The sequence below is a fragment of the Jaculus jaculus genome, chromosome 16 (genome assembly GCF_020740685.1).
Source record: "Jaculus jaculus isolate mJacJac1 chromosome 16, mJacJac1.mat.Y.cur, whole genome shotgun sequence".
NCBI classification, from domain to species: domain Eukaryota; kingdom Metazoa; phylum Chordata; class Mammalia; order Rodentia; family Dipodidae; genus Jaculus; species Jaculus jaculus.
The window spans coordinates 18,326,860-18,341,267 of NC_059117.1; the positions used below are offsets into that span (position 1 = coordinate 18,326,860).

Genomic DNA, 14,408 nt, shown 5'->3' on the forward strand with positions numbered 1-14,408 from the left:
CATACTCTTCCCAGTAGAATAATTATCTAAAGCGCTGTCTCATACTTTTAACAAGAGCACTAGTGAAAAATTATTACTCATAAAACTGAGAAACACTACCTGGTGGACTGCATAAGGTTTTAGGCTAATGCTTCTTAAGCTGAGATCCATATGTTCTCCTGAGCTGCAAAGGAACACATTGTCACCTAGACATTGCAGCCTCTAAAAAGAACTGTGCACACAAAAATCAGCTCCAAATGGATCAAAGACCTAAATGTAAGACCAAAAAATGCAAAAGGAAAAGGGGCATAGAATTTTAGATTTACAAGATGAAAAAGTTCTTCTGTGACATATAGGCATAGGTAGGGACTTTGTGAATATGACTCCAGTTGCTTAGGAAATAAGGCCAATACTTGACAAATGAGACCAAATGAAATTAAGAAGCTTTTGAGCAATAGAGGAAGCTGTCAGTTGCTTGAAGAAACTACCTAGAGACTGAAGAAAATTCTTGCCAGTCCTCTGATGAAGGACTAATATCTAGGCTGTGCAAAGGACTGAAAAACATCAAGAAAACAACTCAATCAAAAAGTGGGCTATTGAACTGAACAGAGTTCTCAGAAGATGAAATATGAATGGACCATAAATATTTTAAAGTGTTTGACATTCTTACCCACCAAAGAAATGCAAGCTAAAATTACTTTAAGATTCCGTCTTACTCCAGTTGGGATGGTTGTCATCAAGAAAACAAATAACAGCAAATTCTGGTGAGGGTGTAGGAGAAACAGAAACCTTATTCACTGTTGGTGGGAGTGCCAACTGGTGGAGCCACTAAGTAAATCAGTGTGAGGTTTCTCAAAAAGCTAAACATAGACCTACCGTATGATCTAGCTAGAGCAATCCTAGAACTCTACCCAAAGAACTCTACACTCTACTAGAGACAGTTTGCTCATTCATGTTTATTGCTGCTCTATTCCCCTTAGCTGGTCAGCCCAGATGACCATCAACTGATAAATGGATAATGAAGAAGTGGCACATACACACAATATAGTTTTATCCAACTACAAATATAAATGCAATTATGAAATTTGTAGAAGAATGGAAAGACTGGAAAATGCACCAAGATAATCCAGGCCAAGAAAGATAAATACTACATGTTTCTTTCTCATACACAGATCCTAGCTTTTAATTTTTAGATTTGTGTGCTAAAGTTGAAATGAGTGCCTGTAGGAAGCTCAAAAGAAGCCATGCTAGGGAGGAACTTTGGGGTGGGTGCATATGAAATTTGTAACAGGAAAGTAAAGGTGGGGAATAATGTGGGGTTAAACAGGGATAGGAGTGAAGGGAGGGGCTCTTGAGAGGACTAACTAAAACTAAGGATGTATGAAAAAATCATATGAAGACCTACTACTTTATAAACTTATTAAAATATAATTTTTAAAATTTGGGCTGGGGAGATGGCTTAGCGGTTAAGCGCTTGCCTGTGAAGCCTAAGGACCCCGGTTCGAGGCTCGGTTCCCCAGGTCCCACGTTAGCCAGATGCACAAGGGGGCGCATGCGTCTGGAGTTTGTTTGCAGAGGCTGGAAGCCCTGGCGCGCCCATTCTCTCTCTCCCCCTCTGTCTTTCTCTCTGTGTCTGTCGCTCTCAAATAAATAAAAAATGAACAAAAAAAAAATTTAAAAAATATATATATATAATTTTTAAAATTTGAATAAAATTCCCCTACATTGGTGCATAAAGCTACTTCCAGAAGGCATAGATTATAAATAAAAAACATCCCAGTTCCAGGGATGAGTTATCTCTCAATGAGTTGTTGGTCGGGGAGGCCTCGGAGGTCTTTAAAACAAATCAGGCTATTGTCTTTCCTCTTGGTTGCCCACCAAAGCTCTTGTTAATTTCTAGATTTAAAGCATTGTGATCTGATCTGATGTAGGAAGTTATGTCAACTTGCCTGTATTTATGGAGACGAGCTTTATTGCCTAATATATGATCTATTTTGGACAACGTTCCATGGGCTACTAAAATAAAATGCGTAGCCTGTAGAATTGGAGTGTTTTGTTCTGTTGGTATCTGTTAGGTTTAGTTCATCTATGGTGTTTTTGAAGTCTCTTACTTCCCTGTTGATTTCCTGTTTTGATGATCTATCTGTTGATAATGGTGGAGTATTGGAGTTCCCAACTATGGGAGTGTTGCTGCTTATGTCTGTTTGTTAGGGTTGTTTTATAAACTGCTGTGCACCTGCGTTTGGTGCATGTAGATTTATGTTTGTGATGTCCTCATGTTGAATTGTTCCCTTCATTAGTGAAAAGTAGCAGCCTTTTTGTCCTTTTTGATTACTTTTGGTTTGAAGTCTATTTTATCAGATATTAATATAGCAATACTCAGTTGTTGCTTATTTTCATTTGCTTGGAATATCATTTTCTGTCCTTTCACTCTGAGGTGTTTGTCTTTAGTGGTGAGGTAGGTTTTTTGAAGACAGAAAACAGCAGATCGAAGGGTCCATTTGTATGATCTTCCCTGCCATGATGTGGTACTTTATAGGATTTGATGTTTTCTTGGACTTTGTACTTTTTTTGAGCTTGGTCTAGTTTTGGTTATTGTCATATTCTTCTTGCAGGCTCTTGAGACTGGTTGTTTGACTCTTCTGTGTGGAAAATTCCCTGAGGTATTCTCTGTAGATTTTGCTTTGTGTTCATGTAGTTATAGAGTTAAGCCACCTTTCCAGCCCTATTTACTGAATCTCTAACATAGCACAATGCTTTGTATTCATAGTTTTTCATTTTGTGGCTGGACAACTTGCATTGGACAGATTAAAAACATTTATCTATTACCATATGATGGATATTTATATTATTTCTTTGCTAGTCTGACAAGCTCCCTATTTTTGTTTTTTGGGTTTTTTTGTTTGTTTGTTTTGGTTTTTCAAGGTAGGGTCTCACTCTAGCCCAGGCTGACCTAGAATTCACTCTGCAGTCTCAGGGTGGCCTTGAACTCATAGCGATCCTCCTACCTCTGCCTCCCGAGTGCTGGGATTAAAGGCATGCGCCACCATGCCTGGCTCCTGTTTTGACTAATATGTTTAGTCCATTTACTTTTTTTGCATTTGTAAGATGTATACATTTATTGTTTCATCTAACTTTTTAAGTTTTATTTCTTGTTTTTATTTGAGAGTGATAGACAGAGAGAGAAAGAGGCAGGCAGATAGAGAAAGAATGGGCACACCAGGGCCTCCAGCCACTGCAGACAAATTCCAGATGCATGCACCCCTGTGCATCTGGCTAACGTGGGACCTGGGGAATCGAGCCTCGAACCGGGATCCTTAGGTTTCACAGGCAAGCGCTTAACTGCTAAGCCATCTCGCCAGCCCCTGAACCGGGGTCTTTAGGCTTCACAGGCAAGTGCCTAACTGCTAAGCCATCTCTCCAGCCCTATTTCATTCAATTTTAACATAACTTTATATTTTGATATTTGGATTTGCATGCAACTATAAGAAATAATACAAATGGGTTCTTGTGTATCATTTACTTATTTTCCCCCAGTTAGTAATTGACATTTGTCAAACCTGTGCCGTCATAGCACAACCAGGATACTGACCTTGATCCAGTCCGACTAGGTGTGAGCCATCAATCATGTTTGTGTTCTTTCATTTGTTTTTCTTTTGTTGATTTCAAGATTTTCTTTCATTTTAGCTTTAGGGGTTTAGCTATGATACATACCTTGGTATAGAACTTTTTGTGTTTATTCTAGTAGGGATTTATTGATTATCTTCATTCTATATACTAATATTTTCATCAATCATGAAAACATTTAGTCACAAATTTTATGGAAGTCTCATTATATACTCATTAGTATACTTAATATTGTCTCACAGATATATGAGGCTTTCTGCCTTTTCCTTTCCACAATGAATAATCTTCATTGATTTATTTTCAAATTCATTAATGTTCATTTCACCCCATCAAATCTTCTACTTAACCCATCTGGTGAATTTTTCGTATCAGTCATTGTCCTTTTCAACTCTAAAATTTCCATTTGATTCTTTTTTGTAGTCTCCGTTTCTCTATTATGATTCCCTATTTGTTGAGTAAGAGTTATTAAGCTTTCTTTCAGGTTTTCAAGCATACTTTCTTTTTATTTTTTTAAATATATTAAGAATAAATAGCTGCTTTGAAGTTTTGTCCCATGAAGTTATCTGGGCCTACTCAGAGTCAGCTTCTATGGAATTATTCTTTCTCTCCTGTTGCAGTCAACTCCCCATTTCTGGGACAAATATCTAACCAGATACAGCTTATGGGAAGAAAGGGATTTATTTCAGGTTTGCAGAACTCAGGGAATACCATCAATGGCAGAAGAGGGTGGCTCCCCTTAATAGATCCAAGCAGAGAGACACCACCAAATCCAGAACCATAAAATACAAACAGCCAGAGTTCAAACTGCTCCTAACACACCCAGTAGGGCTGGACTGCAGATCTGCCCCCAAACAGACCTTAGGGCTGGACTCCAGTATCCACCTCCAGTGACATGCGCCCTTATAGCACTGATCTACTTGCTAGGGCCTCAAGTAGAAAGTGTAGTCAAAAATGACTGAGTCGGGCTGGAGAGATGGCTTAGTGGTTAAGCGCTTGCCTGTGAAGCCTAAGGACCCCGGTTTGAGGCTTGGTTCCCCAGGTCCCACGTTAGCCAGATGCACGAGGGGGCGCACGCATCTGGAGTTCGGTTGCAGAGGCTGGAAGCCCTGGCGCACCCATTCTCTCTCTCTCCCTCTATCTGTCTTTCTCTCTGTGTCTGTCACTCTCAAATAAATAAATAAAAAATTTAAAAAAAAAGATGTTTAAAAAAAATGACCGAGTCTTTGGGACCCTATATTCAAACCAGCACACCTCTTTTTTTTTTTTTTTTTTTTAGTTTTTTGAAGTAGGGTCTCTGGCCCAGGCTGACCTGGGATTCACTATGGAGTCTCAGGGTGGCCTTGAACTCACGGCAATCCTCCTACCTCTGCCTCCCGAGTGCTGGGATTAAAGGCATGTGCCACCACGCCCGGCTTCAGCACACCTCTTAAATAGAGGTGCTTTCCTAATATTTTTATATGGCTCATATTATCTTGTTGAAAATGATAGTAGCTGTAGAGTCTAACTTTATTTTCTAAAGATTTCTTTTCAGTAATTTGCTTGGACTTCACCTACAGGACTTAAATCCATTATATTATATGGCTACCGATATCTGTGCTCAAAGATATATTATTCGAATATTCACATTTTTGGCCTGGTTTCCTAAGACAATGAGATCATGAATCTGCATACCTTAGTGGTCAGCCAATTCTGTAGACAGATTGTGCTCAAATATGTCAAACCCATGGGCTACTATTCTCTCATAGCAGATTCTGACATATTTTTTAAATATTTTATTTATTTATTTATGAGAGAAAGAAGCAGATAGAGAAGGAATGGTTGTGCCAGGGCTTCTGGCCACTGCAAACTCCAGATGCATGTGCCACCTCGTGCACCTGGCTTTACATGCATACTGGGGAACTGAAACCAGGTCCTTTTGCTTTGTAGGCAAGCACCTTAACCATTAAAAAATCTACTCAGCCCAATTCTGGCATATTTTACATTCTCCCTCAGTGCTTCCTTTCCACCACTGAACACTCTTTTGTCTTTCCTGAGCACACATGCCACACCTCATTTGGCTACAGATATATAGGCAGCTGATCCGGCTTTTCTATGGTTATCTCACTTTTAAGGGCATCATGATTAAACTTCTCTCTAGTTCACTACTTGTCCCAACCTAGACTTCGGGTGAGTGGAACTCTGGGGTCACCATGCTATTTTCCTATGGGCTTGTTGCTTTCATTGATACTGTTTTCGGCATGAAGTTTTCTCTTATATTCCAATCTAAGTTTTTCCCTTCTATTAGAAGCTACTGGTTTTCACTGTTGGTGCTGGCCAAAATAAAACTACTATGCGATATTTAAGTAGCATTACAATAGTGATTGTGTAAATCAGTACTTGTAGCAGTTACCTTAGCAGTTACCTCCTCACTGCTGGAACAAAACACACAACGAAAGCAGCATAGGGGAGAACAGGGTTTATTTGGGCTTACAGTCTTGAGAGGAAGTTTCCTCATGGCAGAAGCAGGGTGGCAGAGCACAGGCATCACATCTTGTCATGGCACCTAGGAGGTAGCAATAAGCATGAGATGGTTCTGAGTGGACAAGGTCTGCTCCAAGCAAGACGCCTCCTCCATCAAGGCTCCACTGCCCAAATTACCACTAGGTGGTGACCAGTATTCAAAACACATGTGGATGTGAGGGGAATTTTACATTCAAACCACCACAGTCTTGTAGTTTATACTAACTGAAAAAAAAAAATCCAGAACCAAGTTTGGAACATACTGCAGGTTAGTTCTGAAAATTCTGCAAGTAACGTATTTTTTTTTTCACTTTGAAACAAAAGTTATTAAAAATTAGTTAACACTTTAATAGGCATGGTTATGCATCATATTTGAGAAATGTAAAAATGAAAAAATACTTTTAACTTAGCTTCTTATTGGCCCTTTGCACGTTGTTAATGTTCTATTATAAAAACTCAAGAATGAGTATATTCTTCAATGTAATAATGAACAAGATATAATGCTTATTCATAATGAAATAATCCGTAACCTTTAAATAAGAATTATATATGAACACATTTTCTAGGAAATATTTGGAAAGCAAGTTGATATTAAAGTTTTATCAGAGAGAAAGTAGATACTGTAAATTTTATTAAAGTTCTTAATTTGGGGGGGTATTGAGGTAGTGTGTCACTCTAGCTCAGGCTGACTTGGAATTCACTATGTAGTCTCAGAGTGGCCTCGAACTCACAGCGATGCTCCTACTTCTGCCTCTCGAGTGATGGGATTAAAGGCATGCACCACCACACACGGCAAAGTTCTTAATTTTTCACTCAACTTTTCCTTGTAAAATGATAATACATTCCATTTTTTTCTGTTTTTGCAAGGCAAGATCTCACTCTAGCTCAGGTTTACTTGGAAATCATTCTGTAGCCTCAGGCTGGCCTCAAACTCATGGCGATCCTCTTTCTTATCAATTGACAATTGGTTTCTTCATATGCTATGCTTTGGCATATGAATATTTGGATATGGGTATGCTACATGCTGTATTTGAACCAAAGTTTTTCCTAAGTCACTTCCTGATCTTTTCTCTTCCATAACACAATGGGATCAGCATCGTGGTGCTCACCTTTAATCCCAGCACTTGGGGGGCAGAGGTAGGAGGATCACTGTGAGTTAGAGGCCAGCCTGAGAGTACATAGTAAATTCCAGGCCAGCCTGGACTAGAGTGAGAACCTACCTTGAAAATAAACAAACAAACAAACAACAACACACAAAAACCAACACAAATAGAGTCTTCTCATTCAACTTGATCCTGGTAATAAGACAAGGTCATCAGTCAGATCTACTGCCTAAAGCAGGACTATAGCCATGATCATGTGGCATACATTAGAAGTGAATGAGAATGGTTATAAAGCACTGTAAGGTTGATCTGATTCTACAACAAAAACTGACTAATGTAGGCAGTAAAATATGCCTCTACACCAAAAGCGTTGATTTATCAAGACTAATGTTTTTGCGTTACTATGGGAAGAAACAAAGTCTATCTTTAAGGATATCAGGAGTATAAGACTTAAAATACAGACTCTTAATTTTTTTTGGCGAGAGGGTTCAAGGTAGGGTGTCACTCTAGCTCAGGCTGACCTGGAATTCACTATTTAGTCTCAGGGTGGCCTCAAACTCACAGAGATGCTCCTACCTCTGCCTTGGAGATATTCTTTTTTTTTTTTTTTTTTTAATTTATTTGAGGGAGAGAGAGAGAGACAGAATGGGCAAGCCGGGCTATTGCAAACAAATCCCAGAAGCATGTGCCACCTTATGCATGTGGCTGTACATGGGTCCTGGGGAATTGAACTCAGGTCCTTTGGCTTTGCCGGCAAGTGCCTTAACCGCTAAGCCATCTCTCCAGCCCCAACACTGGCGTCTTTCTTCCTTCCTTCCTTCCTTCCTTCCTTTCTTCCTTCCTTCCTTCCTTCCTTCCTTCCTTCCTTTCTTTTCTTTCTTCCTTTTTTTTTTTAATTTTTATTAACATTTTCCATGATTATAAAATATATCCCATGGTAATTCCCTCCCTGCCTTGGAGATATTCTTGAAAAGGCTGAACCTGAGATTTGAGAGACCCAAGTGATTGCCAAGTAGGAGAGGCAAAATTGGCATATAAAGTTGCTCTCAGCAGAAAAGCCAAATAATGCTTTTAGTTATAAGTTCCAATTTGAAGGTGTATGTGCTCAATCAAGGTGTACCTTTGTCACAAAACAGGTTTCTCTCTCTCAAAATAAAAATTTTATAAAAGGACAAAGGGGCTAGAGAGACAGCTTAGTGGTTAAGGCACTTGCCTGCAAAGCCTAAGGACCCAAGTTTAACTCCCCAGGTCCCACATAAATCAGATGCACAAGGCAACACAAGCACGGAAGGTCACACATGCACACAAGATAGAACCCACATCTGGGTGGTTGGCTGCAGTGGCTGGAGACCCTGGTGTACCAGTTCTCCCTTTTGTTCTCTCTCTCTTGCTCTGTCTCTCTCATTCTCTCTCACACATAAAGAAAAACAGTCTATTGGGCTTGCCTCAAAAAATAATGACAAAAGCGTGAGAAAAATGATCAAATTATTATTTGCTCATACACACACACACACACACACACATACACAGGCATTCTCAATTAAAAACAGAACAGACAGATAAGAATCCAGAATGAGAAACCCTGCCTCAAATGAGGTAGACAGGCAAGAACCATCCCAAAAGTTGCCCTCTGACCTCTACACGTGACCCATTCCATATGCCTGCCTGCACTCACATACATGAATGTGCATGCACACATAAACGTGTATGCGCACAAATAAATAATTATAAAATAGAAGAATACACCATACCATGAAGTTTTCATATAATATTGCTCCATAATGGATTTGTTTTAAAATAATGCATTTCAATTGAAGATCACGTTTCTGTAGTGTCATACTCAATAGGCATCTCTATCTATCTTCGGGCAGAAGCATTCTGAAACGAAGAATCTACAAAAGTTATGCAGTGTTTCTTTTAGCATAGACTACTGAGGTATTAAGCCTTATTAGAAAAAAAAATGCTCTTAACTGGGTTCTGGAAAAATGTAAAAGACACATTTATACAGGAAACATTCTAAAGAGGAGAAAAGGAAGGGAGCATGCCTGGTTGGTATTCCTGTTTTCTGTTTCATTCCTTGTTTCTGTCTTTTTTTTTTTTTTTCTAAGGTAGGGTCTCACAGTGACCTGGCACCCACTCTGTAGTCCCAGACAGGCCCTGAGCTCAAGGCGGTCCTCTCACCCCTAACTCCCAAGTGCTGGGATTAAAGGTGTGCACCACCATGCCCGCTGTGTCATTCCTTTTTGAAGTTCAATGTCTCACTGAAAAATTGTGCAGACCAAGATGCAATGCTCCGAGTCCTTGGATCAATTTGATCTTGGTTAGCAGAGTGTTGAAACAGTCAAGCTATCTTATTGCCTCTACTAACTCTGTGGTTGCTTAACTGAGGGGTGATTCCTGATTTCTGAAACCTCTAAGTGAAAACTAAAGAGGGAAGGAGAGCAAAGAGAAGTCATAAGGGAGTGCCAAGTGCTTCCTTATGTGAATCTTTGTATTCTGGAGTGAGATCCAATAGTGACCTCGGCAATAAACCTAAAAAGCAATTAAGTACCAGTTTTTAGAAATCTTCTCTCTCTGAATTACCCAAGGTCATAGCAATGACTCTTGCAAAACTTCCAAGCACCTATTGCTTGCAAATTATGCTTATGATATTTCAGAAAGGGTTTTCAATTTTAACTAAAAACATTTAGTTTTAGTTAACTAAAAACATTTAGCTTGAAAGTTCTTCTTTGGGTTGCCTACCTTTTAAGAACTAGGTTGTGTCTCTTTTAAAAATGTTTTTCCTTTTTTTTGTTTTTGGTTTTTCAAGGTAGGGTCTCACTCTGTCCAGGCTGACCTGGAATTAACTCTGTAGTCTCAGGGTGGCCTCGAACTCACAGTGATCCTCCTACCTCTGCCTCCCAAGTGCTGGGATTAAAGGTGTGTGCCACCACGCCCAGCCTAAAAATGTTTTTCAAAGTCACCTTGAAATAGTCTTGGTCGAACAGAATTTTACTGCAGAATGTGTTTGCTGTCACCTGCCCCTCACTGAATTCTAGAGAAGACAAATGGAGTCTTGAACACTTGGACTCTAAGAGGTAAGGATAGTGCTGGATCCTAAGACTTTTGCCCTCTGAGGCTTTGTAACCCTCCTCTATCATGTTGAATTACCTTGTTAGCAGTTCACACAATCCAAGAATTGTTCGGTTCTTTGTCATATAGATCTAACTAACATTCATTGAGTGTTTGTGAGGAGTAGGTCTCACTACTGACCCTGTGTGGCAGTATGAGAAAAGCATTTTCAACAGTGGAACTTGAGATTTGAGTGTTCAGGGTTCCCACTTTCACCCTGTCATATAAATCACGTTTTAGTTTCAAAATACTTTTTTATCAATAGCAACTTCTTTTTTAAAAATTTTATTTTTATTTATTTATTTATTTGGCAGGGAAAGAGGGAGAGAGAGAGTGAGAGAATGGGCACACCAGGGCCTTCAGCCACTGCAAAGAAACCCCAGATGTGTGTGCCCCCTTGTGCATCTGGCTAATGTGGGTCCTGGGGAATTGAACCTGGGTCCTTTGGCTTTGCAGGCAAATGCCTAAGCCATTAAGCCATTCCTCCAGCCCAGCAACATATATATATATATATTTATTTTAATAGGAACTTCTTACTATGTATCAGGTTAGTTTTATTAGTGCCTTTTACCCCAAATAACTTTCTTGCTCACACTGATTTGATGAATGCAGAGTTGCTTGGATGTTTAGCTGTCCAAAATCTTTAACTCTGAATGGAGCAAGCCACAAGTTTTACATTCAGGGTGGGAGTATTACCTGTGGGATCCCTGGTTTCTAAGGGCAGGACTGAAGAGGTGGTGACAAGGGAGTTTGGGGGAGGATAGACGGACTACCTGCATTCACTGATGGTCCATCCAGAGTATGCAAGTCAGGCTAGCTTGTTTGTAATTCCCAGCATCTTAGCAGACCTTGCATCAGCCTGGAAATCAGCTGCGGTGCAGGACAGGGTAGAAATGTTAGAATGCAGTTCATTTCTGCTTATATCCTAACCTCAAGGAGCAAAAATAGTCTCAGGGTGCATGTACTGGAGCGCTTTATTTAATACCCCAACACCGGTAGGTTCCTAGTTGTGTTAACAAGGATTCATGGACACCTTGACTGTGCCTTGCGGTATACCCATTCTGAGCACGAACCTAGAGGCAATTCCAAACCTGGAATGAGAATAAGGCTTTCCTTTGGCATGACTCAAAAAGAAAAGCTCTTTGAATCACAACCTTCGAGGCTGAGTCACTTGCCAGTCTTTTCTTTGTCCCGGGAAGGCAATTGAAGCATTGAGATCTAACCAGGCTTTTGATTCTTGGCTTTCCCTTCTCAGCAACCTCCCATCTCAAACATCCCCTTGGGAACAGTACAGTTATTTTTTCAAGGCATTGATTTTAAAGAAAGATCACTTTATATAAGCAAGTTTGGGGGATTTGAGGGCTTGAGCGAGTCACTAGAAATTACGGTCAGTTCTCGCCTTAAAGCTGTCTCTGTTCTGGGGTGCGAGGCCTGACAAATGACCCTCCCCATCTGATTGCCCTCATCTTTTGTCTTCCTTCCTCCACGTTAAAAATGTTTCTGATTTACCAGCAGATTTAGGGGAGTTCAGACAAATGAAGCCTAACAGAAGTTTTGTTCAATACCACCAGTAAGTATACTGGTGATACGTCATCATGGATTATAATTTTAGAGACATAACTGTTATGTTGCACTGGTCCACATTTAGGCCACCTTCCTTCTCTGCTCCAAATCCCTCTGATATTTTAGAGACTTGAGAGTTTACAACCACATGATAGAAATTCTAAATTAACATGTCATTTGCTTCTATCCAGCGATGACCTTTTTTTTTTCAGCGCCCTCCTTACCTGATGGCTCCTGGACAAATTCCATGGTCATCAGAGAAACTCACTGTAACACACACTTTCAGCTCTTTCATTATCTGGTATGTCCCATACTCCAATTTCCACTTTCCCTCTCCCTCCCCACACAATCTCCAACCTTCAGGTCACCAGAGGAAGAGCATAATTAATCTTCATCACTCTTTCATTGAGCAGTTAATTTCTGTAGCCAATAAATGAAGACTGACCTATCAAAGTCGATCACAGCACTCTCTCTTTTTGCTCAAAGAATTCAGCAGTTATGTGGTGCAAAATGGTTTGTTGTTGAAATCTATTCCTTGTATTGAGCACTCCGGTTTCGAAGACTCGGGGGACAGGGGTCTTACATGTTTTAGAAGCAACCAAACAGTAGCCGGTGGAAACAGAGACACTCGGATTGAAAGAGAGAGACTATTTAGAATGCAACAGAAATCCTGAATAAACGAGCGAAGGAAACAACACAACACAAACTGCAGGTGCCCAACAGCCATGTTTCCCAAGACTGCACAGGATCAGGGATGACACCCTGAAAACAAGGCTATGATTTGCTGGGGCTTTGGGGCAGGTGGAGGTACCTAGGCAATTAAAACGGAGTCCTGGTTACCATCCTCTTTGTATCCTTAGCGCATAGCAGCTGCCAGTGAGTGTTGGTGTAATAAATGAAACACTGGCCAAACTATCCCATGTTTTCAAACAAACTATAAAATGAATGAGAACAATCGCTTCCGTGCACACACAGGCCGCCTCTATGGCAAGCTTTATGGGGAAATAAGTGGCTTAACTTTGAGATGTGGAGGTCCACTGGCCACAGTTCATTTGGCTGCATGGGTGGGGGTGGGGACAGAGCAAAGAGAAGCTTAGTCAGAGATGATTCCACCTTCAAGGTTTGTCTTTTCCATCTTCATCTGCCAGGGTCCTACCCAACTTCTGTTTCCACCTGTCACCAGAGGTGGAGTTTTGCCCCAGGGCAAATCTGTGGTGTTAACAGAGAAGTCTCCTAGGGGCACCAGGTAGCATTCGTGGTCTCTCCTCTGCACCTGCAAAGATGCAGAGGTTGTCGAAGCACGTTGCTGTGCAGTGATGAGATGATGCTCCCAGAATCACACCTCAACCCCCCCCTCCACCCTTGATCCTGGCCCCCTAACAATAACCGGGGATCCTGCCAATGCCTCTAAGATTTCTGGGAGTGCTCCGGGTGGTCCTCCCCTTAGGACTCACGTCTGCCACTTAAGGAGCCTCCCACGGTCACCCCGGTCCTCTGCACCCCGGACATGGGCAGCGCTGACTGGCGTGCCAGGGAGGGGAGTGTGGTGGTGGAGGGGTGGGGGCGTTGTGCCGTCCAGAGGCGGGAAGCGGAGTTGGGTGGGTGGGGGATCGCGAGGGTTCACCACCCTTCAGCTGCAGCGGGAAGAGGGCCTGGAGGGTGGGTGAGCTGGGCTGGAGCCCGGGGCCAGGAGTGAAGGGAAGGGAAAGGAAGGGAGGGCAGGAGGCTGTGCCCGGCGCGCGCGCGCGTGTGTGTGTGTGTGTGCCGGAGGGGTGCTTTTCTCTTCCCCCGCCCTCCTTCCGGGGAGCGAGGATGCAGACTCAGGGAGCTAGGCTGCTGGGCTAAGGCGGAGGCAGGGGGATTGCAGCGCGCGCGCCCCTCGGCGAGTGTGTGTGTGTCTCCTGCGCGCCCGGAGAGGCGCGGGGAGCGGGGGGCGGGGTGGGTGGTGGAAGCGGAGGACCGGGAGGCGGAGGAGGAGGAGGAGGCAAGAAGGAGGAGGAGGAGGAGGGGGAGAATGCCCGGAGCCTCCGCCGCTGCCGCCGCAGCCGCCGCCGCGATGCTCCCGGCACAGGAGGCTGCCAAGCTGTACCACACCAACTATGTGCGGAACTCGCGCGCCATCGGCGTGCTGTGGGCCATCTTCACCGTGTGCTTTGCCATCGTCAACGTGGTGTGCTTCATCCAGCCCTACTGGATCGGCGACGGCGTGGACACCCCGCGAGCCGGCTACTTCGGCTTGTTCCACTACTGCATCGGCAACGGCTTCTCCCGCGAGCTGACGTGCCGAGGCAGCTTCACCGACTTCTCCACGCTGCCCTCGGGCGCCTTCAAAGCCGCCTCCTTCTTCATCGGCCTCTCCATGACGCTCACCATCGCCTGCATCGTCTGCTTCACCCTCTTCTTTTTCTGCAACACGGCCACGGTGTACAAGATCTGTGCGTGGATGCAGCTCACCTCCGGTGAGTGCGCGCTCACCTCCTCCCGCCCCGGGGGAAGGCTGGGTGCGGGGTGCAAGGTGGGGTGTAG

At 42.6% G+C, this 14,408-nt stretch overlaps 1 protein-coding gene across 2 annotated transcripts in view; it reads left to right on the plus strand.

Moving 5' to 3' along the window:
* Nucleotides 1-13,896: 13,896 nt before the first annotated feature.
* The window catches only part of Lhfpl3 (LHFPL tetraspan subfamily member 3), a 517,155-nt gene continuing 516,643 nt past the window's right edge, over nucleotides 13,897-14,408 (plus strand). For both annotated transcript variants that reach the window (XM_045136192.1, XM_004652886.2), the window contains exon 1: nucleotides 13,897-14,341. In XM_045136192.1, the coding sequence (XP_044992127.1) occupies nucleotides 13,897-14,341 (445 nt within the window). The remainder of the gene's footprint in view (nucleotides 14,342-14,408) is intronic.